The following is a 27,124-nucleotide window of genomic DNA, read 5'->3' on the forward strand; positions in this document are numbered from 1 at the left end:
GTATATTACTTACAACTTTTCATTCTGTAGATTAGAGACCAGTTTTTAGTAAAACTGGGAAATCTTTTCATGTACCCAGCAGCTATGAAGGAGACCATTGTGAAGCCTGACTTTCTCCCGAATTGGGAAGGGGGAAGAACAGAAACCTGTCTTTCAAACACAAGCATGTGAGCAAGCTGGCTACACATCCATTTTTAAAGGTCACTCATGGTGAACTACAACATTATCATTATGACAAGAGGAAACAGGAGCAACATTCTTCACAGACTGACTCAGGGAGATAAAAGGAGAACTGGAAACCTTGTCCCTCCCTAGCTAAATAAAAGAAAGCAGTTTACTACTGCACCCGTGTGTATTTTCAAGCAGGTACAGAAGAAAAACTCATTAGCTCTTTTAAAAATACACACATTTAATGTTGGTCTGTTTTAATTCTAAGTAAAGCAATTTCAAAAATACAACCTGAACATCAGAGCCATGTGAACCAGCATGATAAAGAAAACAGACATTCACAATGATTACGTCTAGAGACAGTTCAGCTTGATAAATTGTCTTCCAAGTATCTTAGAGAATTACTAAAAATACTGCTGGTGTTCAGTTAAAATTAAAGGGCTTTGGGAAAGATGATATGGTACAGCTGGAGTGAATAAGGTTACACGGGAATTACATTTTCCATTACCCCTAGATATAAACAAACATTCAAAACTTAACACAATCTCTGTGTTATTCAAAATATTGCAGCTGCAGGAAAGGCAACTTTAAATTAATAGCTAGGGGAAATCAAGTTTTGGTGGAGGTGAACAGAAGTGAGTTTGTAATTTGCACTTTGTAAAGCTCATTATACCTGGTCAACCAGGAACCAAAAGCAGGACAGGAAGTTCTCTGCTTCTTTTGGCGACAATGTGACAAGAAAAGCCATCTTTTGAAGATGCTTGAAGAAATAAAGCATGTTTCTTTAAAAACAGTCAAATAATTAATTAATGGAATAAATAATCACTAACCACAGTTTTAGCATTCTGTCATCAATACACTTCACAAATTTTTTTCATTTTGGCAGAAACTTCCCCAATTTTTAGTCTAAAATCCACCAATCATTATAAAAGTAAAATGAAGAGCTACCAAAATAATATTCTTCTGTTTACTCTTTGGCTAAGAAAGAAAACAAGAAAAAAAAAACAAAACAAAAATAAAAAAAACAGAAGACAACTCTAACACTGGTGATAAAAGAAACTTTTTTAACATGTAAAATAAAGATATCGATTTAAAATCTTGGTACATTTTATAAAAACAAGAGGTAATGTTGTAATAAAACAGCAGTTAGCCTCAGCTAGCAACATACTGTTTGTTAACCCTGTGCAATAAAACACTTTGTTCATACTACGCTTACTCAAACATGACTAACAATCACTACAGACATTTCAGGAGTCTCCCGGGCTCCCACAGACTTACTGTTAAAACTGAGACGTTTACAATCATAATGTGCCACAGTAACTCGAAAACGTCACTTCTAATAGGAGATCATGTAGGTTTCACTTCGATTTGTTTTAGGGATTCAACAGCTCAGTTACAAGGACTGAAAAGCGCTCTAAAGCCCATGGACACTGCTGTCCACACCCTCTTGAGTACACACTAAACTTGTCTGACACATTTCTCTTCATACATAGCAAGCAACAGCACCCAAGAAACGCCTGAGAAGAAGGCTGCTGTGTAAATACTGCAACTATTCCTGAAATAAGAATTATGGGATATATACTCCAAAGCTGCCCATTCCCATAATTTGTATTGCATAGGTCACATAATCACACACATATATATACACATACGTGTATATACATGTACATGCAAAGAATATATTAAGACGACAATGAAGTCTAGTCACAGAGCAATTTACAGGCTCAATATATTTTTTACATTTTGCTTGAAAGAAATTTCAATATTTTACAGTCTTTCAGTAGACATTATATACACTGTACTTTATGAAATCTAAAAGGGTATTGAAATAAATCTTTCCAACATTTTGGTAACAAAACACACAATGTTTCTCCAAATACTTGTGCTATCTACATGATCTGTTTGCTCTGATAACCACTAATCACAAAAATTGACTCAATGGAATAATTATAAAAAGTATCTAACACCATGCATGGGTTTGAATCATGTTTAATATCCTATCCTAGAAACAGTCTACAAATCTTAAGATTTAAAAAAATTAAGTCTCTCCTCTGATTTTTAAAAGATATCTTTTTATGACAATATCCGTAACATTGACAAGTACATGTTAAGGCCAGTATCCTCTCCTCTTGTGAGTATTTTTGTGTTTTCTGTTTGTTTTTCTAAGAAAGATAATGAAGCCCACACCTTTTTTGAACTGTACCAACAGAGCACGAGGCAGTGAACACAAGGCTTAGTCCTACAGTCAGGATGCAGTCGCTCCTTCCCACTCCACGAGATACTGCACCTTTCCATCCAGCGTCACGCGGCGAGCCAGAACCCGGTATTTCTCTCCACATGCTATTCTACCTGCGGCACCAAAATAACTAGTGATGGAGTTTTTCAGGTGATTGAGCTGTAACTCCTGATCTGCTAAGTTATTCAGGATTTCTGTGTTAAGTTCTTCAAACTGGTAATCTTCTTTGCCTTCATCATCTTTTACAACTTCTGAGTTCTGAGTATGGAGTGCTCTTCGTGGAAGGCGACCTCTTCTTCTCCGCAAATGTGGTATTGAAGCAGGCCACGATCTTCCCGTGCGAGTTCTTTTTCTAGAGTCAGATAACCTAGGGTAGGGAAAAGAACACATCTCCTCAGATCTTCACTTGGGCATTTTTTCCCACACAGGTTCTCACCTTATAGACTAGGCTAACAGAGTCTCATACTCTCCCTGCCAAAGCTTCCCTAATGCCAGGATCACTGACTACCACCACCTGGCATTGTGTTTGCTGAGATAGCATTCAGTCCAATTAAAACAATCAAAGTCATTAGCTCCATGTTGCTACCTTCCTTCATACAGACATCATCACTTCCTGGGGGTTGATTTTTGTACAGTTTTTCTTCCTTTAACTAGGTGCTATCAAGTTATAAGAATCAGAGCAAAGCTGGAAATGTGGCTGGATAACGAAGAGCTTGCCTGGCACACACAGGCCCTTGGTACAGTAACCAGCACCACTAAGAAAGAAAAGACAAATCCAGTCAGGTGAGGGTCTTATGACTTTAATCCCAAAACTTTCCAGAGGCAGGAAGATCTCTGAGTTTGAGGTCACCCTGGTTTGCAGAGGGAACTCCAGGAGAGCTGGGGATACACAGAAAAACCCTGTCTTGAAAACCAAGAAGACAAAAAAAGATCCATAGGAAATGAGTTTACACATTAGAAACAAGTTAGAACAGCAGTTTCTAAACTCTAAAACAATTAAAACAAAAAGATGAGAAAAAGGTTAAAGCTAGTGGAGAAGATCCCAAATAAGCCATACATTTTCTATGCCTGACATGATGTGGTCTAAGAAAATTTCCTTCTGAGGAAGTGAATCAGAAAAGCGAAGGAGGAAGGGCTTGCTACTAATTAATTTTTCTAAGCCTGAAACTATAATCATTGCATTGTCAAAGGCTTGGCGTTTGAGTCAGACATTTAAAATATAAAATGTCCTAAAAGCAAGGTACAGTTGTATATGAACTTAAGAAGCCAAAACATAGTAGTAACACATGCCTCAGTTCCCAGAGCCAAAGGATGAAAGGACAGCATGGCTTCTTTTTTTTTTTCTTCTTTTTTTTTTTTGGGGGGGGGGGGGTGTGTCAATTACTAAGACCTCATTCAAGGGAAAAAATATTTTAAGACTTATTTCTACGTGTGTGTGTTGTATGTGTGTGTAAGTATGCTACATGTGTGCCGATACCCAAGAAAGCCAGAAAAGGACACCAAATATTCTGAAATTATAATTGTAGAAGGTTGTAAGCTGACTGATGTGGAACCAGACTGGGATTCTCTGTTTAAAGAAAGATAGTAAGCTCTTTTAACCACAGATCCAATGGTATCTGTATTGTTATGTTTGTGTTCTAAAAGCATTCAGATGTTTAACAACACAGACAATCAATATATATGGTTTGCTTCTCAAAAACCTCAAGGCTCACATACATTACTATCAATCGTGAAGTTATTCAATCAAAACCACACAAACAAACAATCTGAAAGGAATTTAGTAAAGAGTAAGAACAGAATGCCACACTCATGAAGGCAATCCCAATTGAGTACAGTGGACCTAATTAAGTAAGTTAAAGGTACAAGAACTTGTTGAAAAGTGGGGATATGGGGTTGGAGATTTAGCTCAGTGGTAGAGCGCTTGCCTAGCAAGCGCAAGGCCCCGGGTTCGGTCCCCAGCTCTGAAAAAAAGGAAAAAAGAAAAAAAAAGAAAAAAGAAAAAAGAAAAGTGGGGATAAAAGGAAGGAGGAAGGGAACAGGAGAAAAATAAATACAAGAAGTGTGAGTGAGTTATTTTTACTGTGAAAGAGTAAGTAAGCGTTTAAAAAGTTAGTAAGCTAAGAAAGGAAAAAAAAAGACTCAGACGACATAAAAAGCTACAAGACTATCTTTCTATCTATCTATCTATCTATCTATCTATCTATCTATCTATCTATCTATCTATCTATTTTACTTTTAAAGCCTCCTCCCTACTGTTATAAGTACAGAGAAAAAAAACACTGGGAAGCTGTTTTTGGAGCTGTCTGCAAGCTATGCAGAGACTTCTAGGGATGCAGCTTTTATGAGCTGTCAACTATGTTTCATAGTGACACAGCTGTGTGTAAGTCATCTGTGGCCAGTCGTACAAAAACTCCTATATGCCCCGCCTACAAAACTCAGTGCTAAAAAAAAAATTAAATTGAAATTGAAAAAAAATCAATCAATCAATCAATCAAGCTGGGCACTGGTGGCACATGCCTTTAATCACAGCACTCAAGGAAGGCAAGTGGATCTCTTAGTTTGAGGCCAGCCTAGTCCAACACTGCTGAAGTTACAGGGGGAAACCTCAGTAATATAGAATACCTACCCATAATGCCTGGGAATGCTAGACGAGGTAGTTTCTTTTGCACTGGAAGCACCCGTGAGGTCCACATCTGAGGTATTGGATGAATGTGCAACTCCCTCAGTTCTCCTGAGACAAAAGAATTTGAATGGTATAACAACTATATTACATAACAATAGAAATACTAATTCCTTTACAAAGAAAACTCCTAGGAAAGAAAAAAATAACTATTTACCCTATAGAACAAGGTAAATCCAACGCAGGATTCTCTGAAACTGATTCCTTACCCTGGAAAATTAGAAAAAAATAAATTTTAAAGAAAAAAACATTTATACTTAAAAGACAATTCTAGTGTAAATGGAATAAAGCATTCACTTCTCAGTAATTACGAAACTCTTCACTGAGAACATGCAAACAAATCCTCTTACCAAAGGCGGCTCAGCAGTTTTCTGAATCATTTTTCTTGTATATGGGCCAGGAGGACGACCTACAGATTTTTTCTTTCCTTTTTTTTCTATCCCATTGCTTACTTCCCTGAAACAAAGACTGTATTTAATCTTTGCATAAAGCAAAACTGACAATTTTACATAGCTAAAAAATAATTCTAATTCCATATTTGAAAGTTTAAGGAAAGGGGTGCTCTCCTTACTAATATATCTAATATATGCTTATCACTTCAAGACTTTAAAAAAATAAAAAATCACCAAGAAGCCATACTACCAAAGACTTTAAAACTTTATTTCTTACTACTTGGGAGGGGAAGGTTTCAAGAATTTACTACTGAAAATGACTACAAAATCAGCTAACCTTGTGAAATACCTGCTATTTTCACTAATTTCACTAATTTTCACAGTTTCTCTTTAAACACAGTCTCAGACATAATAACATCACATATTCATCTATGTAAAGGAACACGAGTAATACCATCAGAGGCAGAATCAAGCCCAAGGTGGCAGAACATGAAGGAGAAACAATAAAGAAATCTTCCACATTGAGACAGAGCCTCTGAAAGGGCCAACCACAAACTAGAGAATCACTCTTGAAGCACATGTGTACCAAGTAGTAAGAAGTTGTACAGATGAGGATATATGTGATGAGGATATATGTGATGAGGATATATGTGATGAGGATATATGTGATGAAGCACATGTGTACCAAGTAGTAAGAAGTTGTATAGATGAGGATATAGCTAACAAAGAAAACGACAAAAGGAACAGACAGGAACATGCAGAACACAGTCTCTCCATGAAAAACGGCTGCTACAGAAAGGGAGAAAAGGGGCACAACGATGGTTCCTCTGCAGAAGGACTCGCTCACAAATAAACACAAGCTAACAAATGAAGGCCAGAGGATCTATAAGGAAAGCACAATGAAAGAAAAAGAAAAGGACCACAACCTCTGCAGACTAGAAAGGAAATAAACCAGGGAAAACTCCAAGTATGAGGACAAAGAGGAAGGAATGGGAAGACGAAGGCCTAGAGGTCAAAACTCTAAGGACAAGGATGGATGGGACATGCATTTTACAAAATAACCTAACATGCAAAGAGGACCACCGAGAGAAGTAATGGCACACTTAGCCTTCAAAGGACTGTGCGTACACACGCTCCACAAGGTAGGCATGCTCTGAAGAAAGATGAGCCCCTCTTGGTACTCGATAATCTGATTGCTGCCACTCCTAACACCACAGCAACGTGATGTCTGTGGGATTCTCGCTTCTTAATTCACAACGGCAACTGAGAGTAAAGGATTAGATCAAACCGAAAAATGGCAGGAAGAAGCGTTTTTCCTCTCTCAACAATACCTTAAATATACCCTTATTAAAAATGGCTATGTGGGGGGTTGGGGATTTAGCTCAGTGGTAGAGCGCTTGCCTAGCAAGCGCAAGGCCCTGGGTTCGGTCCCCAGCTCCGAAAAAAAAAGAAAAGAAAAAAAAAAATGGCTATGTGGTATTGTCAAGGTTTTGTAAACACATTTCCCTACTCTTCTTGTTCTTGCTAGACTATCACTGCATACAGCCCTTTCAAGCAGCCTTACACCTCACACTTCCTTGAGAAAATAGACTACCACACAATAACCTTAGGTCTCCGTCTTCTACAAGCATATCCTCTGCTTTTACCAAAAGTTATTCTCAGACTGAGGCACAGAACCTTCCCTTTGCTTTCTAAATGAGGTTTCACTTACACTCATCTTTGTTTCCTGGCCATTCCTAACTACTGACATACCGTTACATTCTACTCTCATTCCCACCTTCTGCTGCCATTCCATTGGTCTGCTTCATGTTCACTTTACTTCACTCACAGCCCTGACAACATTTCTTCTTCACTCTCTTCTGTCCAACTCAGTTTCCTTTTGTACCCTTTTATGCCCCTTCCCTTCATGATCACCGTTACTCTGAATGTTAGTATCCCTGACATGCAGAAGCATAGTTCTTAATACATAAATCACGAGGCATGGATTCAGTCATACTTCAACGCTCATTCCAATCTTCACTGCTTACTCTAAATAAACTGTGTTTGTTGCTGTGACTAATAACAAAATGCTACGGTATCCTCGCATGTTTTACTAGTGCCCAGTATCATTTAGTTTATCCATCTTTCTTAAATGATTCCCTTCTTTTGGTTTACATGACACCAACACTCCTGGTTTCACTCTCCCAGGATGGTCATTCTGTTTCACTCTCCTTTCACTTTATGCCTTACATTTTATAAACCTCCCAATTTCTAAATTCAAACAACTGACATCCCCTTCTCTTCTCTGCTTGTCCCAGATCACTTTATTCACTCTCCTGACTACAAATCTGCTTTCTGATTTTCACCATCTGTCCTGACCTGTCTGTGCCCTCCTTACCTACAAACCAAAGTCCATGACCATTTACATTTGTGTCATAAGAATCTCAACTTAGGAACAGAACAGGAAATGTTCCCCCACCCACCTCACTATCACATTCTTCCCTATCTGAGTACGAAACCAGCATCTGTGAGTTGCTCAATCAGGAAATTTGAAATTCTGTTAACTTATTCCTCTTTTTCCCTCAAAAATGTAATTCAGTAGCAAATCTGATCAATTCTGCCCTAAGAGACGCCAACCCTATTCAGTGCACTTGTTTCCCTGACTCCTACACAAGCACCATCCAGACACAACCAAGCCTTTACCTCTTCCTACTTTTCTTTTCTTTTTTTTTTTTTCTTTTTCTTTTTTTTGGAGCTGGGGACCGAATCCAGGGCCTTGCACTTGCTAGGCAAACGCTCTACCACTGAGCTAAATCCCCAACCCTCTTCCTACGTTTCTTACCTCTGTACTACCATGCAAACAATTTTTAAAGACAATTCAACTGTTTAATTAAAATGGGTACCATTTTTATAGAGACAGCAGGGTATCCATATCTACAGTTGCTGTGTGATCAAGAGCCATCCAATCTTTCAAGTATCTCATTCCTACTCTCTAATCCCCATTTATACCAAACTAATCTTCTGTGGATTCTGAGACTGCTTCATGGCCTCCACATCTGCACCCTGGGGCACTCTGCTCCTTTATTATTCACACACAGAATATTCTCAAATATTCTTTTACATAGTCCTCCATCCTTAAGCCTTCGAGTTGAAGTACAATGTCCCCACCTCTACTAACCCAACAGGTATGAAACAGTATACCAATGCTAAATGACATCAGGATACTCATCAATTGCTTTGTTATTTATTACACATTTTCCTCACTACACTGTCTTGTTCTCTTGTCTAAACCCTCAGCAGTTGGAAGGTAAAGGCGTGTGACTGAAGTGCTAGGTGTGAGAAGTGAGTCAGCAACAAGAAACCTAAGCAGTAAGTCCTCTCCTCAAAGGCCTTGCCAAGGGCTACGAGAGTGAACATCTAACACCCCCTTTCCTTACCTTGTCTAAAGGTGGGTGGGGCTAGCACAGGTCACCGTGCCACTTACACTGTCACACACACACTGTCACATGCCACCTCATAACACACACATTCAGTGCTGCACCACAGACTTTACCTGGAGTCAGATGTAGGTTTGGATGCCTTTCTGCCTTTAATTTTAAATTCATGGGATGTTCCTTCAGGTTCTTTCTCTGCTTTGAAAGCCACATTTGGTGGCACAGGAGGAACACGAATTCGCAACCCAAACAAATGCTTCTTCTTCTTTATTTCTTTCCCAGACATAAACCTAAATTTTTAAAAAAATTGACTAAAATTTTAAAAACTGCACATTCATATGGAAGGCCCTACCATACTTTCATGGAGAACTACCAGATACCACATTTTCCCCTTGATTTCCATTATTCTTTTTTTTTCTCCATCTTTATTAACTTGAGTATTTCTTATTTACATTTCAATTGTTATTCCCTTTCCCGGTTTCCGGGCCAACATCCCCCTAACCCCTCCCCTTCCCCTTCTACATGGGTGTTCCCCTCCCCATCCTCCCCCCATTACTGCCCTCCCCCCAACAATCACGTTCACTGGGGGTTCAGTCTTGGCAGGACCCAGGGCTTCCCCTTCCACTGGTGCTCTTACTAGGCTATTCATTGCTACCTATGAGGTCAGAGTCCAGGGTCAGTCCACGTATAGTCTTTGGGTGGTGGCTTAGTCCCTGGAGATTCCTTTATTCTTATCTACCCCATAGCTGGCTACAGAGTCTTACCTAAAGGCTACAGGCTTTCATGAGTGGAAAGGATAGGACAAGAATAGAAAAAAGGGGGTTGGGGATTTGGCTCAGTGGCAGAACGCTTGCCTAGGAAGCGCAAGGCCCTGGGTTCGGTCCCCAGCTCCGAAAAAAAGAACCAAAAAAAAAAAAAAAAAAAAAAAAGAATAGAAAAAAGTCCCACATTCCCACATGGCTTCTAGATTAGGTTTGATAATAGGTAACTAATAACAGATTCCCATTCATGGGAAGCCAAGTTGGGGGGATTATTTAAATTCAGGTTTTTGTGGTTATTACTGTTATGAGACAGGTCTCATTATAAAGGTGAATTGGCTTGAATTCATGATTCTCCTGCCTCAACCTCCCAAGTACTTAACATCACAGTATGAGCCACTATTTCTGGCTCTGAACCCTGGGACTGTGGAGCAGCCTAAAGTTGTCAGTAATGCCCTGTCTCTAAATTAATAATTAAATCATCTCAGGAAGCAAAAAGTATTGAGTCCCAACAAACTCTATTTCAGAGTATCTTTATAATACAAAAAAATTGACCAGAGACAATCAAAAGGCCATCCTAAAGATCCAGAAAATAAAATGAGTATGAACGGTATGTAATTCAGCCATGAGGTTGAAAGCAATTTAGATCCAAAAAGGGTCAGCATAGTGTGTCTAGAAAACACACTAGGATCTCTGTAACCCAACACCTCCATAGACTTTGTATCTCTACTAGAACAGTCCAGGCCACAGAAACTTGTGTCAGTCAGTTGCTCAAACGGTCTTCCATTTTTATGTACATAAAGAGTGGGTACCTCTCATTCTACCATTAACAGTAACATGTATTTCTTACATTTTAAGGCAGAATTAGGAATTTACTCCAACAATACTTTTATTAGTACAATTACTCAATTGCCTTATACATTTTCAAAATAATTTAAAGATCTAGTTACAAGTAACTAAAATATTATCTAGTAGTAGTGAAAATACTGTCAGGTTCAAAACAGAATCTTCTCAACACCAAAAATTTTATAGTACAAGAATAGACTGTATGAGTCTGTATACATACTCATAAGAATTTCCTTGTCATTTTGAAAATATTTTCAAAAAATGTAGAAATGCTAGATTTACAGAAGAAAGGAGTAGTCTATACAAGAATATCAGATTTTCTCAGTGAATTATCTAAGGCCACTCAGATCAATACTACTTAGTACTACTGACTCAGTAACTTACTTCCTGCCCCTCCACACGGCAATAACTAATCTTAAACCACAGGAGACTCTCTCTCCATCTGTTTGCATACTCCCACCTGCTAACAGGATGAGTTCACTTTATCCTCAGTATCTTGCATACAAAATACATTACTAGTAAATATGCTTCTTTAAGAGAGTAGACTAAATCTACCATCCGCATCAGGATACTGATATGCCTCCCGCCTACCCATTCTCTGAAGATTATTCTTCTCCAGCCTTCTGGAATCCCTACCTTACTCTGACCAGAAGAGAACAGGACATTAAAACATTTAAAACGGCATGTACTTCTTCCCTAACACCAACCCCACAATTCTTAATGCCCTCAGTCTCTCCTTACTCTCTCCCTTCTAAGGATATGTAAAATAAATCCACTTACATGGTCTTGTAATCATTTAATGCCTCCAGAACATGCTCATATCTTTCAGATTTGGGCGTGTCTGCCAGCTGTGAAGTATCGAAAAACAATTTAATACACTGTAAGTTCATTCATTAATAACAGACAGGTGCTAACTATAAGTTCATTCATTAATAACAGACAGGTGCTAACTATACGTTCATTCATTAATAACAGACAGGTGCTAACTATAAGTTCATTCATTAATAACAGACAGGTGCTAACTATAAGTTCATTCATTAATAACAGACAGGTGCTAACTATAAGTTCATTCATTAATAACAGTCAGGTGCTAACTATAAGTTCATTCATTAATAACAGACAGGTGCTAGACAGAGCTAGAGGATGCGTGTTCAGAAGACCTAGCATCCATCTATCCTGGGTCCTCACTGAGTTACTACATGACCTACCCAGTGCCACTGAACCTTTCAAAACTGACTTTCTATCTCTTAAAAGAAGTTTAAATTTTACACCCATTTTGTTATTAGTTCATTACATTAAATAAGTGTATTTGTAGAACAACGACATACTATAAACACTACAAAACTGACATATTAGTAGTCATATTCAATTTGTTATAGCTCTATGACTTAGGGAAATAATACCTCTAGTATTATAGTACACACAATCTCTACAACAATAAAAACAACAAAACTGTGAAACTGGAAGGGTTCTTTTCATAATTATACATTTTAGTTGGTCCCAAATAGCTCAGCACCTCTTCAACTTCACAAACTACTATGTTTTTTTTTTTGGGGGGGGGGGGTCTTTTGTTTGTTTTTCTCTTTTCTCTTTTCTAGACAGTCTCTCTGTGTGCCCTGGCTACCCTGGAATTCACTCTGTAGACCAGACTCGTCTCAAACTCCTAGAGATCCACCTCCCTCTACCTGCCAAGTGCTGGGATAGAAGGCGGGAACCACCCAGCCCAGCCCACTTTTTAAAATCTATACATTCACTTGGCAGTGGTGGCACACAACTTTGATTCCAGTACTTGGAAGGCAGAGGCAGAAGTAAGTTCAAGGCCACCTTGGTCTATAGCATTCCAAGATGCTGGGGTTACACAGAGAAACCCTGTCTCAAAAAAACACTAACCCAACCAAAGTTTAAAATTTAGCCCCACTGATATAGATAGGTAAGACAGATATATAGACAGATAAAGACAGAAAGAGACAGAGTTCTATATAATCTGATACAAAGAATGTTCACTAGTTGAAGTATCCATGCCCAAGGACATTATTAAGTGAAAGAGACCTCAATCTGCCAAAAACAATGTTGGAGCTAGAAAAGGCTCACAAGTCATTCTCTAACTCCAGAGGGAAGTCAAGCCCAAGACATGCCCTGATAGCTAACAAGCTAACCCACAGGCGGCACTGATGTTAGTGAGCCAGCCCCAAGCTATGAGCCCTGAAAACACAAAACCAAAGTCCAAAGAATAATAAAAAATTGGAACTTTAAAAGTAGCCCCTAGAACTGCGCAACAATGCTCCTGAGATGTGGCTTCTCAAGCTGAGCTCGGCTTTGGTATTCTTTAGCGAGAGGACTTCAAGGCTGGCCTGTGTATAGGCCCAACTTCAGTGACCACTGGACTTCTGGCACTGTTGCAGAGCTTATAAATGCCCATCTCTCAGTGCAAGATGCTAGGTAATGCTCTCAAGGACCTGTCCAAGTGCCATTCTCCCAGGTGCAACAGATGAAAAATGTTCCAGTGGACGTGGTTCAAGCCTGCAAAGCTTCTTTCCTGGACAAGACCACCCAGTGGAAGCCTCCACAGCACTGTCTGTCTGCCTGGCTGCTGGCTACTTGGTAAGAAGCCTATCTAACTTTTACATTAGCATGGTATTATATGGAATGTTTGGGTGGATAAACCAAGTCTACTCAAAAGACAAATCTTGTGTGGACATGCTAAGTCCAAGCACCTCACAGCTCCGAAGGCCACACAAAGGTAAGATGAACTGCTCCAATCCTCCTGTTAGAAAGAACGCCGTAACCTAGGCTCTGCTGGTTGTTCTTTCAGCACTTCTGGTGCTGGTGCTAGCTGTACTGGGTCAGTTATGCTAGGTCACCACCAGGCTGTCCTCCTAATCTGAGATACAGAGTCTGGAGGAAGCTTTATGGATTGAACACATCAGAAGCTCATGCTCACAGGGCTTGGTGGCACATGCCTTTAATTCTAGCACTTGGGAGGCTTTGAGTTCAAGGCCAGTCAGTTTCCAAGACAGCCAGAGATACATAGATAGACTTGTCTCAAAATAACAAAGGGGCTGGAGAGATGGCTCAGCGGTCAAAAGCACTGACTGCTCTTCCAGAGGGCCTGAGTTTAATTCCCAACAATCACGTGGTGGCTCACAACCATCTGAAATGGGATCCAAGGCCCTCTTCTGGTGTCTGAAGACAGCTACAGTGTACTCAATACATTGAATAAATAAATGTTTAAGATAAGTAACAAAAAAAGCAGCACATACTCAACCCTCTAAAGTACAATCTTAAGACACAGAATTTCTGGGCTGGAGAGATGGCTCAGCGGTTAAGAGCACCCGATTACTCTTCCAGGGGTCCTGAGTTCAATTCCCAGCAACCACATGGTGGCTCACAACCATCTGTAAAGAGATCTGATGCCCTCTTCTGGTGTATCTGAAGACAGCTACAGTGTACTTGTATATAATAAATGAATACATCTTTCAAAAAAAAAAAAAAAAAGACAGAATTTCTATTTAAGGAAGAATGAATAAGCAGATTTTGAAGTTTGGAAGAAAAAAGGCAAGTCCTGGATCTAATTCAACCTTTCATCAAGACCACCATCTTTTTATGAGACCCAGTTATCTACTCTTAGCTTAATATTACTAGTGGTAAAAACTAAATCGCTTACTGAACCTCACTTCATAAGCATTATAGTTGAGCAAAAGCTCTCTCTCTCTCTTTTTTTTTTTCTTTCCTTTTTTTCGGAGCTGGGGACCGAACCAGGGCCTTGCGCTTGCAAGCACTCTACCACTGAGCTAAATCCCCAACCCCAAGCAAAAGCTCTCTTAAAGCCTTCTCTTCCATTTTACAAAACAACCAGGCAAATATCTGAAAACAGCTTTTATAAGTCTGAAACTGGGCTCAGGTTTCTAATAGGCCACATCATGTGATTACTTCACATAAACTGTCTGATCTTCCTGTTTTCCCTTGTATCCTCAAATCTGAAGTCTTATTAGATGAGTTATAATCAAATCAAAAATCCCTACTATATTATCTGTTTTATTATACTTAAGTTTAAAAGAAAAAAGCAGGTCATAGTGGCACATGCTTTTAATCCCAGCACTTGGGGAGACAGAGGCAGAAGCAAGTAGACCTCTGAGTTTGAGCCCAGCCTGATCTACATAGTGAGTTCCAGGATAGCCAGAGATATCAGTGAGACCTTGTATCTGTGCAAAAAGAACAGCAGCAACAAGACTTTTCAAAGATCTTTATAGACGGTCTACCCCTCCACCACTGCTCTATAGATTAAACTAAGCCTCATATATACTGTGCAAATAATGTTTTATCACTGAACTACATCCTGGGTCCTCTTTATACTGTTTTCTTCTTTTTTTAAGCAGAAGATTCGGGGCTGGGGATTTAGCTCAGTGGTAGAGCGCTTACCTAGGAAGCGCAAGGCCCTGGGTTCGGTCCCCAGCTCCGAAAAAAAAAGAACCAAAAAAAAAAAAAAAAAAAAAAAAGCAGAAGATTCATGTATTCCCAGCTGACATCCAACTTCCCATTTTTCTGTGTCCATCTCCTAAGTTCTGGCACATGCCTGGTTTTACCTGGTGTTAGGGACTAAAGCAGGCCTCATCATGCTCGGCAAGAGCTGCACCATCTGAGCTAGTCTGCACGCCCCTATAAATTTTATGTGGGGAATGTGGGGAAAGACAAAATTTTGCTTTATAGCCCAGTTAGTCCCAAACATCTAACAATAGGTGTCTGTGCCATATTACCTCTCAGTGCCTAACTCAATCATAGGCTAGCTTTGAACCTGTGATCCTACTGCAATTGCCTTCTGAGTAGCTAACTCAATCATAGGCGAGCTTTGAACCTGTGATCCTACTGCAATTGCCTTCTGAGTAGCTGGGATTACAGCATTAATAGACCTTATTTTTATTTTATATTGTTAAGATAAATATTCACTATGTAGCCCTGGCCAGCCTAGAACACCCTACATAGTTTAGGCTGGAATGAAATTCAGTGTTCTCCCTGCCTCTGCCTTCCAAATGCTCTGATCAAAAGTGTGTGCCAATTTTTGTTTTCAGCTCAAATATTTTCAGGTATTTTCTCTTGATCCCAGCATCCTTTCCAAAGACAAAACAGAACTTTGGCCCCTTTTACAAGCTCCATTAATATTTCCCAAACAAGTTTCCTTACTGTTTTTCAAGTCAGCTATAAATCCATTTAACTTTGGCTTAATTGTTTGCATTTCAGTATCTTATTTGAAGTCAGTTTATAATTTGTGTATACCATGTCCACAGCATTCTATAAAACAGGGTTGCACATCTGAAACAACAATATTTACAGTATTTATTCCTATAAGGTTTTTTAAATTGATTTATAAAACTTCAAAATTCACTTATATGAAATATCAACTTTCTATTTTGCTGAGAATCAACAACAAAACTGATTTCCTTTTTCTGAAACCTACTTTTTTACTTTTTGAAAATTACAGTATCTGGGCAAGGTGGCATATTCCTTTGATCCCAGCACTCAGGAGGCAGAGGCAGGGGAATCTCTGAATTGAAGGCCAGTCTGGTTCACATTGTAAATTCTACGACAGCCAGAACTACACAAAGAAACTCTGTCTTTAAAGAGAGAGAGAGAGAGAGAGAGAGAGAGAGAGACAGCATAAGCCACAGAAAGAATTGTCCAGTACTTACTCCTTATGCCTTTTCTCTAATTTTGTCTCCAGTCCCTGGAGAACACTATTTGTGCAGGATGCTATCTTTGACCTCATGGAAGAGGGTGAAAGCTCTCCCTGTGTTACACTCTAAAGTGCACCACCTATCAACTGTGACAGGATAAACTAGACTGTCAGAATCATGTTATATAGTAAGTGTGCTATCTCTCTGTGAGGGAGAGCTGAGTAATGTCACCAACACACAACCTCTTTTTTGGTGTTTAGGGCTTGTTTTTGAGACAAGGCGTTACTGTATTTATGTAAGCCCAGGTTGGCCTTGTGAAATGATGACCCTCTTGCGTCAGCCTGAAGAGACCATAGGTATGCAAGCACATGCCCAGTTCATATACACTTAGCTTCAGGTTTATATCTATATACAAATGTGTTATTAATTTGAAATATAATTATTCCTCTAACAAAATATACCCTTTAACAACTAGAGTTCTTGCCATCTATTCAATACTAATATAAAACATACAGAGTCCTAAGTATTGCTGTCATTCAGACTTCTTCAGACATTCTATTACACTTCATAGACTCCAGACATCTCTCTCACATCTACTGAGTTCCCTCCACCTTTCTTCTAAAAATTAAGGCAGCACTATGTATAGGCTGCTGTCAATCTTAGGCTTAAGGTTTTAAGACTACAATCAATAGAAATTGAGCTATATTGAAAACTAAGATTTAAGGACTGGGAGATGGCTCATTGGTTAAGAGCACTGACTGCTTTTCCAGAGGTCTTGAGTTCAATTCCCAGCAACCACATGGTGGCTCACAACCATCTGTAATGGGATCTGATGCCCTCTTCTGGTGTGTCTGAAGACAGCTACAGTGTACTTATATATAATAAATAAATACATTTTTAAGAAAAAAAAGAAAAACCCAAAGATTTAAAATAAAATCATAGTAGGAGTAAAAAAAAAAAAAAAAAAAACAAAAAAACAAATGATATCAGGCAGAAGAGTACAGACTATATCAATTAGTATTTTAGGTTGAACATGCTAAGGCAATCTAATTTAATAGCAGCACTTCAACTAAAACATTAAAATAAACTTTTTAATTGCATTTTTTAAATTTAATTTTAAACATTATCCCATTTCCCAGTTTCCTGCTATCCTATACCCCACCCCCTGGCTTCTGTGAGGGTATCCCCTCACCCACCCATCCACTCCCTTCCACCTCCTAACCCTGACATTTCCCTACACTGGGGCATCAAGCCTTGGCAGGACCAAGGGCTTCTCCTCTCATTGATGCCTAACAAGGCTATCCTCTGCTACATATGCAGATGGAGCCATAGGTCCATCCCTGCATTTTCTTGGGATGGTAGTTTAGTCCCTGGGAGATCTGGTTGGTTGATATTGTGTTCTTATGGGGTTGCAAATCCCTTCAGCTCCTTCAATCTTTCCTCTAAATTCTCCATTGTGGACCCAGTTTATTGTGGTCTCAAACTTAATAATTATATTAAGTGTTCTTATTATCCATTATCAAGCAGGAGGGTATCAACCTGTAGGTCAGCACTCAGGAGACAGATGCAGGAAAATCACTGTCTTAAGTTTCAGGCCAACCTGGTCTACACACAAAGTTCCAGGCAAGCTAGGGCTATACAGTGAGGCTGTATCCAAATGAAATAAATAAAAAAATCTAAAACCTATCGTTATCTTCTATGGTTATAAACCTATGGTTATAAAAAGTCTAAAAACAGACACACATCTTTAATCTCAGCACTCAAAGACAAAAGCAGGAGGAACTCTTGAGTTTGAGACCACCATGGCCTATATAATTGAGTTCCAGAACAGGATTACATAGAGAGAGACTTTCTCAAAAAAAGCAAACACAATGCTGTAGGTCTGAGTACAAACTAAATATGTATCATATATTATTGTGTCCCTGGTACTCCATAAAACTGTAAAGCCCACCACTTCTTTGGTACCCTATTTAATATGATCTCTAGCACCAAAGCCATACACACAGAAATTCACTGTAAATAGCCAATTAGCAGACACATTTTACAAGAATACATGTATAACTACAATACATATAATCCCATAAACTATAGAAAAACATTTCCACCCAAGTAGTTAAGAATCCATACTTTACATTTTATTGTATTTGTATGCGTACATGATATGCATATAAAAGTCATAAGTAATTGTGTGTAATCAGTTCTCTCTGTCCATACTTAACATGGTTACAGAGATAAGACTCTTCTTGAGTACCTTACCCACTGAGTAAGCTTACTAGCCCAATAATCTGTATTTTAATAATTCTAAGTAAAAATTAAAACTACAAGAAAACTTAACTTTCACTTTGCATTGTTTTATAGTTCCAAAATCTTTTTAATGGCCTTATATTTTTTGTATCTTACTTTTTCTTCTTAAGACAAACACTCGCTGTATAGCACAGGCTAGCCTTGCACCCACGGCAGTCTTGCTAACTAGCTTTCAGTTCTAGATCCCTTCTCCAAAAGCTCTCCGTAAAACTAGCACTGGTAGATAACCCATTACAGAGGAGACATCAGAAGTCACTCTGTACTGAGTGTTCTAATACTGACCTATCCCAGCACTCATTGATACAGATATTTAAGATATATAAGATATGTAAGAGGAAAAGAATAATACTGGTTATTTCTCTAAGACTTTCTATAGGAAACTGAAAAAGAGAAAATACACATAATATACCCAATAAAATTTTTTCTAGCAGAACTTTAACTATGCCTCTGACTTCAGAATATGGAAGAATCAAGTAATTTATTTCCGCCAAGTTTCCCAAGACAAGTAAATAAGACAACAGTTCTGATATCCTTAACAAAGTGATTTCCTGCACAAAAAAATAAAAAACTGAACCTTAGTTGTCTGATTTGTTCATACGTTTTCTCAGTTTTTCATAAAAAACAAAGCATAGAAATCAAGGAGCTGTGAGCCACCTACCTCTCCAGGGTGCAATCTGTCCCAGTTGTCATTAATGTATGTCATAAGCTCAAGTTCAGAGTCAAAGTACTTCTTCTTGTGAATAACACTTAGGTTGTAAAGGCATAGGTGTGCTATATCTACCCTGGAATCCAAAAATAATCAAATACACGAAAACTGATTTTTGTTATTGTTAAGAAATCAGTTTCTTTATAAAACTAGTGTAATACAACCAAAGTGACACACTTAGGTGGACAGGTGCTCAATACTTAAATCACAGTCATAATACGATAAACTGATACACATGACGAAACCAGAAAACACTAGCTTAACTTATCTGGAATCATTATAAATGAAAACCTACCCCAATTACTTCCTAAACTTATTTTAAGAAGATCTGGCTATGGTAGGAAACAATTTATTTATTATTAAGCCCTTGGTGTCTCACGGTAAGGGACCACAAAGCAGAGTGCACATTATTGGGCCTCGGCCACAGGTACAAGTTAGTACAGGTACATACTGTTCTTAAGTATGTAAAGCAAATAAAAATTTGTAAAATCATAGTATACACATTTTATTATATCTCCAAAATTCTTATATCCAATAAATTATTACCATTCCAAAGCAGAAATTGTCATTTTATTTTATGTGGTCCCCTAAGGCACAAAAAGCTGAAAGCAGAAAAACTTAAGAGCATAAAGACAGCTGAGAGTAGTCTCTATAACCACCCATAATGAGCAGCCTTACTAACAACGACAGAATGCACAGCCCTGGAGTCAACATAAGCCTTGGGGATTACTATAAGAAATAAAACCAGGCATAGAGAACCACAGTTCATTTACATTTCCTATGGAAAGTTTCATGTAATGTGCACTCTTTAAAACATATAGCAGTTTGGGGGTTGGGGGTTTAGCTCAGTGGTAGAGCGCTTGCCTAGCAAGCTCAAGGCCCTGGGTTCGGTCCCCAGCTCCGGAAAAAAAAAAAAAAAAAAAAGGAAAAACATATAGCAGTTCATGCTTACCACTGTAATGGTAGACGTTTGAGGTATTCTGGTCCAGAACTGCAGACAGAGCAAATAAATGTATAAAACCTAAAGAAAGGTGGAAAAACAAAACAAAACAACAAAGAAAAAAACGAAGTTTTACACTGAGTATTCAAACAATTACAGCCAATATTCATCAAATAATATAAGGCTTTATAATGATGCACAAATCAAAATGTAATTTCAATTATGACACTAATAACCAATAATACTTAAAGTTCCTATCTGGGGGTAAGGGACAATTTCTTTAACTATTAGAGAATTTTCAAGTTATTCTTACTAATAGCTTACGTGTGCCAAAATCTTTGATGGGTACTTTTGTAAGCATTACTTCACTCAATGTTCAAAAAGAGCTATAAAATAAACTCAAAAGGACAGTTATTCTTACTTAAACCAAGACTTAAGCCGAGAGATCAGTAAGCCAACTTTAATGATCTTAGTTTTCTTCCTAGAGCTCACTGTCCTATCCTAATATTCTGGCATAGAAAGTACATGGTGTCTGCTTTTACAAGTTTTCAAATTTATTATACAATTTGTTTTAATAAGATCCTATGGTCTTTCAATTCTCATTGCAGTGTTCCTTTGAGCTTCGCGACTGGCAGGAATCAATGAGAACAGTTTTGAGAACTGTAGTCATAGAACAAATATAACCATGGAGACAATACTTAAAAGCTTTCTGATAATATTCCAAAGCATAGAAAATACATATAAAGCATGTTTACTATTCAGTGTTGTCAGTCTAAACTGACCCCTTTAACACATCACTGTCAAAGTTATTTTTGGAAATCTGAAACTGCAAAATAACCACAATTACAGAGCAGCTGACTGGTTAATCATTAAAATTCAAATGCTCTTCTTACCTATCTCCAAACAGCATTGGCTTTTGAAGGCATTGGACACAAGCCTCATGAAACCACTGCTTACATTTGCAGCACTGCAGCATCTTTAAATACCAGCTATCACAAAAAAAAAAAAAAAAAAAAAAAAAGGAAGAGGAAATGAAATTAATTAATTTTTTTTTTTTTTGGTTCTTTTTTTCGGAGCTGGGGACCGAACCCAGGGCCTTGCGCTTCCTAGGCAAGTGCTCTACCCCTAAACTAAATCCCCAACCCCTGAAATTAATTCTTTATAAAACAATACTTCACTGTAGTTCAAGACTGGTCTCCAACTCATAACTCCCCTGGCCTCCCCAGTGCTAGGATTATAAGTGTATGGCACTATTATTAAGCTAAATTACTACTTACTGATAAAGCAAGAATTCTTTTAAAGAAAATATAACTAATACAGTTCTGATAAAAGCACTGTTTCTGCTATAAATACTAATATTAGTATTAATTGTTCCCAAAAAGGTTAGTATCAATTATTTCATCCTTCCTCTCCTATCATGGAAATCTATATGCTCTTTAAGGTTAATTAGTATCTTTGATCTCTCTCAAATCACAAGATTCAGGGGGTTTGCTTTTTGTAGTGAGGTCTAATCCAGGTTGTTCTACACACTTTACCAATGAACTACACACCCATATAGCACTTTTTATTTTGCTTGTTGTTTTTATTTCTGATTTTTTTTTTTTTTGAAACATGGTCTCACATATTACAGGCTAGCCTCAAAGTGAAAATGACCTCAAAACTAGGGTCCTCCCACTTCCTTGTACTGAGATTAATCACTACTTCATCCAGTTCATGGCCTGCTAGACAGGCACTCTTACAGCTCAGCTACATCCTCGGGCCTCTTTGAAATGTTTTGAGTCTCATTTTGAGGTTGTCTTTCAATGCTTGATAACAACCATAGCCACCAACTGTTTAAAAAGATCTTTTTTCAGCTTGGGTTCTTACTGATACACAAGTGAACCCTAAACTCCTAGCTAGCCAAGAGTTCTCAACCTGTGAGTTAGAAGCCCTTTAAGATCAAATGACCCTTTCACAGAAGTCATCTAAGACTATGGAAAAACACAGAAATTTGTATTATAATTTATAACATTAGCAAACTTAGTAATGAAAATACTTTTATGATGGGGCGGGGGTCACCACAACACGAGGAAGTAAGTGTATTAAAGGGTTGCTGCATTAGGAAGGTTGAGAACTACTGTCTTAGGATGAAGCGATCACCCTTCTTCACCTCCTGAGTAAACTACAACTAGATATGTACCACCACGCCTAGGTCCAAGCTGGCAATTAAAAAAATTTTTTAAAATATGTGTATATGTGGGAGCCTGCTTCTCTCTATGTGCATCACGCACGTGCAGTGCTCCTCTCTATGAGCATCGCGTGCATGCAGTGCTCCTCTCTGTGCATCGTGTGCGTGCAGTGCTCTTCTCTATGTGCATCGTGTGCGTGCAGTGCTTCTCTCTATGTGCATCATGTGCTAGGAATGAACACAGGTCCTCTGAAGAGCAGCATGTACTCTTAATCACCAAGCCCACCCTTCTACACCTCCCCCATAAATTTGTGTGCCTGTGTGTGGATACATTCATGTTGAGTGTAAATGCCCAGAAAAGGGTGAGGATCCCTGGACCCAGAGTTGCAGTTGGTTGTGAGTCACCAATATGGTTGCTGAGAACACACCTAAGATCCTCTAGAAGAGCTATCAACCCCTGGAGCCATCTTTCCTCTGCCCCTGAAACTTTTTTGCTGTAGTTTATTATGCTTTTTTACATCACTTCTCTGTATCCTACGAAAGATAGATTAAAAGGTACCAGTGTTTAGCCCAAATGCCAAATGGCCATAGAGATTTCTGTTTATGAACATTTCTTTAAAAGATTTATTTACTTTATGTAAGAGTACACTGTAGATGTTTTCAGACACAACAGAAGAGGGCATCAGATTCTATTACAGATGGTTGTGAGCCACCATGTGGTTGCTGGGAATTGAACTCAGGACCTCTGGAAGAACAATTGGTGCTCTTAACCGCTGAGCCATCTCTCCAGCCCTTAACCAATTGTTTTATCCATTTGCAATTCCCTATCACTGCCACCATCAGTGATGAGAAGACAAACCAAGCACCCACAGCCCTAGTGCTCTTGGAAAGCTTGGCCTCAAGCACCTGAGGCCAGTTAAGTGGTACACATAGAGCGAGACTACGATTCACACAAAACGGGGTCTTCATAAAAAACATTTTTACAAAGAGAAAAGATACTGTGCATTAGTATAAATCACATCAGAGGACGTGACGTAACTGTTACTTACTCTCCAGGGCCTCCACAGTAGCAGTAGCACTGCTGAACGTTGGTTTTATGACCTGCATCCCATTCAAGGTCAGCCACGCTATAGGGTAATGTCTGCTTCATGACTTGCAGTGCTTTGGCATTTGGTCCTTTCTTAAGTGCACCACCCCTCTACATATTAAAAGAAAAACATTTGAAAAAGTGAAGGTCAAGTTTTTTAGCCAAATTTTCTAATTTTTAATTCTATAGTTTAAAAATGCTTGACACTTCTGAAATAATTTCCATTCTGAATTTCTATGACACCATATTGTCTGATCTGCTACTAATAATGTATTTATTTTATTGTATTCTTTCAATTTATTGCCCTAATCCCCACACCACTATCAGAAAGCACGAACACATACAAATAAACTACGAGCCATTTAAGGATCATTAATAAAACAATTCTACTAACCAACATTAGCTGCTAATTTCACTGAGAACAAGCTCTTCAATGTACACAGTCATTTCAATGGTAAGTCCTTAGAAATTACATTTAGTAATGTTTAGCCTAAAACAGTTAGAAGATACCTTTGTTGTTGTTGCAAAAACGCACTGTCGACAAAGCCACTTTTCATCTGAATCGATCACACTCGAGTCAATATGAGGCGTATGACACAGCTGATGATATCCTTAATATCAAAAAAGCAGAAAGCAAGTTCTATTTTATTATCAAGTACTGCAGAACATGCTTTCAAGAAGACATTTTACTTTTAGTTTTGTTGTTCCCTACATTATAAGTGATGAATAGATCTTATGATAAAGTTTCAAATTAGCAAGACAAAGTATCTACAGTCGCTACTCTTCAATAAGCTTACTCAGTCTTTAATGAAAACTGGGGAAAAAGAATGTTTACCTTGACCGCACTTATCACAGATAACCATTTCATTAGGTGCTTCTGAATACTCTTCTTGACATATTGTACAGACCATTTCCCCACTCCCAGTGGCTCCTGAAATATATAAAGTAACATTAAACAGTCATGAGGAATTCCACAGAACCTTTATAACTTAGTGTAGCCATATGGGCAATGTTTGTTAACTATGTCAGGATGTTCAACAAAGCAGCAAGTACACCCAATATTCTCTGCTCAGTTCTCCAGCTCTGCTCCTCCCTTTCTAACTTAACATGTCTGCCTACCTGCTTCAACCTGCTTTTAGGCATAAGACATGACTGTTCTCATTTCAAATATAGTATAAATGGGGATGGAGGCCTAGTGTGGTGGTTTGAATGAATTAAATTCATTAATGAAGGTGTGGCCTTGTTGGAAGAAATATGTCAATGAGGGGTAGGCTCTGAGGTTTCAGAAGCTCAAGCCAGACCCAGTGTCACTCTCCTGCTGCCTGCAGATCAGATATAGAGCTCTTGGCTGCCCTCCAGTACCATGTCTGCCTGTGTGCCGCCATGAATGACAACTAAGTAAACCTGTCAACTGTAAGTAAGCCCCAACTAGATGCTCTTTTTAAAAATAAGAGTTGCCCTGGTCATGGTGTCTCTCTGAAGCAATAAAACTCAAACTAACACACTGGGAGAGATTTATTAACACTAAGACTTCTCTATAGAACTCATTTTTAACATCAGTATCATGAGACTGTAGAGACTAGTCAAGGAGGACGTTGTGTGTGTGCTCCCTTTCTGGACTTAAAAACAGTTCTTGGGGGCTGGGGATTTAGCTCAGTGGTAGGGCGCTTACCTAGGAAGCGCAAGGCCCTGGGTTCGGTCCCCAGCTCCGAAAAAAAGAACCAAAAAAAAAAAAAAAAAAAAAACAGTTCTTTGTTATTTACTAATCATGAAAGACAGCAGTTATTTCATGGCTTAAATCTAGAAAAATAGTGTCTAATAATGTTCACAAAGAATTCTACTGCAACAAAAGTTGGAAGTACCAATTATTTATATGTATTACAAGTAAGAAATTGCTGTTTCCTTAACATTTTTGTTCTAAAATAAAAACTTCAACAGGTGTGGTTGCACACACCTATAATCCTAGCACTCAGAAGTCAGAAGCAGGGGAATCTCTGAGTTTGAGGTCAGAATAGACTACAGAGTGAGTTCAAGGACAGTTAGTGCTACACAGAGTGGGGGAGTGAGAGGGGACACTTCAAGGCTGAATGTTGTAGCACAAACTTGTAATCAGGTGCTAGGACACAGACCTGAGTCACAGCAGCCTCCACAACCAATAGACTCTGTTAATATACTATCCATAATGGAGTGGTAGTCAAGCAGATGAAGGAACTGACCTATACCCTCTGTGAGAAAGTATCAGCATTAGATGTCAAACCCACCATACATTGCTTCTTCTCACCAATACAAGGAAATACTTCTTCTACTAAAGCATTTTCACACAGCCAGTTTTCAAAATTTTAACTTCTAATAGCTGCATAATATTCCACCCAGTAGAAGAAAACAAATTTACTCTATTACCTCTTTATTCTGTAACATACAGGTAATATAGAAGTTACCAATTATTTTTTTACTGCTTTTTCTATTATTATTTGTCTACTTAGGTCTTCCCTCTGTCCCTTCCAAATTTTGTTTCCTGGTAGCTTTACTGTAACTTGTCCCATAGCTTCTGTGCTTATGGCTACAGTTAGAATACTCAATCTGAGTTGAGCCTTCTCATGTTAAACGTGTTGTTTCAAAAGAAAGGGTTGCGTAGCCTCCATGAGGAGCAGATGCCTAATATGACCCCCACCATTTCTGTGTGGACTGGTAAGGAAGAAGGCAATTCTGCATAAATGGAAGGTATTAATCCAAATGTTCTCATCTCAAGAAACAAGCCTAAGAAACCTGAAAATTATCTCTTTTGTTAAATCCAAGTATACCATTTTTACTATCAAATTTACAAGATTCCTAACCTCGCTTACTTACCATGGTCTTCCTTATACAAATTAAGCTATCTACAAAGTCTTATTAGTTTTTTCATCTTTTTCTTTTTAAAGATTTATTTATTATACTGTACACTGTAGCTGTCTTCAGACACACCAGAAGAGGTCATCAGATCCCATTACAGATGTTGTGAGCCACCACGTGGTTGCTGGGAATTGAACTCAGGACCTCTGGAAGAGCAGTCAGTGCCATCTCTCCAGTCCCAGCTTTTTCATTTTAATACCAAATGCTAGGCAGGAAAGCTGGTTCAATGGTTAAGAACTTGCTCCGCTCCCTAACCACAAATGTCAAGAGTTCGGATCCCAGCAATCATAGATTCCCTCAAATATTTAAAAACCCAACTCAGGGTTGGGGATTTAGCTCAGTGGTAGAGCGCTTGCCTAGTAATCGCAAGGCCCTGGGTTCGGTCCTCAGCTCAAAACAAACAAACAAACAAACAAACACCCAACTCAGACAGGGGTGGAGTGTGCAGACAGGAAGATCACTGTGGCTGGCTGGCTTCTAGCACAGGTGTCACACTAGCCTCAGGTTCAGGGAAGAGACCTTGCCTCAAGTGAATGATAAAAAGTGACAGAGGGGGGTTGGGGATTTAGCTCAGTGGTAGAGCGCTTGCCTAGGAAGTGCAAGGCCCTGGGTTCGGTCCCCAGCTCCGGAAAAAAAGAACCAAAAAAAAAAAAAAAAAAAAGTGACGGAGGATGAAATCCAACACATTCTTTTGACCTCCACAAATACTCCAACCCCCCCACGAATAAATAATAAATCTTAAAAGTACCTATCGAACATTTACTTCAAATACAGTGAGCATGGTGGCAAACAGCTTTAATCCTAGCTCCTGAGAGGCAGAGCCAACCCGACTTCCTGTTTAGTTCAAAATCAACCTGTTTAACATAGCA

The 27,124-nt window shown here is 38.7% G+C and overlaps 1 protein-coding gene across 8 annotated transcripts in view; it reads right to left on the reverse strand.

Moving 5' to 3' along the window:
* Positions 1–389: 389 nt before the first annotated feature.
* Positions 390–27,124, reverse strand: part of Mtf2 (metal response element binding transcription factor 2) — a 44,246-nt gene continuing 17,511 nt past the window's right edge. For 5 of the 8 annotated variants that reach the window (XM_006250569.5, XM_039092150.2, XM_063273317.1 and 2 more), the window contains 12 exons: positions 24,202–24,297; positions 23,877–23,977; positions 23,329–23,477; positions 21,006–21,101; positions 20,125–20,193; positions 19,125–19,248; positions 11,274–11,341; positions 9,009–9,179; positions 5,435–5,540; positions 5,242–5,294; positions 5,031–5,135; positions 390–2,771 (listed from right to left, as the gene is read on the reverse strand). In XM_006250569.5, the coding sequence (XP_006250631.1) occupies positions 2,414–2,771; positions 5,031–5,135; positions 5,242–5,294; positions 5,435–5,540; positions 9,009–9,179; positions 11,274–11,341; positions 19,125–19,248; positions 20,125–20,193; positions 21,006–21,101; positions 23,329–23,477; positions 23,877–23,977; positions 24,202–24,277 (1,476 nt within the window). In that variant the 5' untranslated portion in view covers positions 24,278–24,297 and the 3' untranslated portion in view covers positions 390–2,413. Of the gene's footprint in view, positions 2,772–5,030; positions 5,167–5,241; positions 5,295–5,434; positions 5,541–9,008; positions 9,180–11,273; positions 11,342–15,671; positions 15,801–19,124; positions 19,249–20,124; positions 20,194–21,005; positions 21,102–23,328; positions 23,478–23,876; positions 23,978–24,201; positions 24,298–27,124 lie in introns of those variants that run through there. The other 3 variants (NM_001100898.1, XR_005492985.2, XR_005492986.2) reach the window with 3 other exon arrangements.

The sequence above is a fragment of the Rattus norvegicus genome, chromosome 14 (genome assembly GCF_036323735.1).
Source record: "Rattus norvegicus strain BN/NHsdMcwi chromosome 14, GRCr8, whole genome shotgun sequence".
Taxonomy (NCBI): domain Eukaryota; kingdom Metazoa; phylum Chordata; class Mammalia; order Rodentia; family Muridae; genus Rattus; species Rattus norvegicus.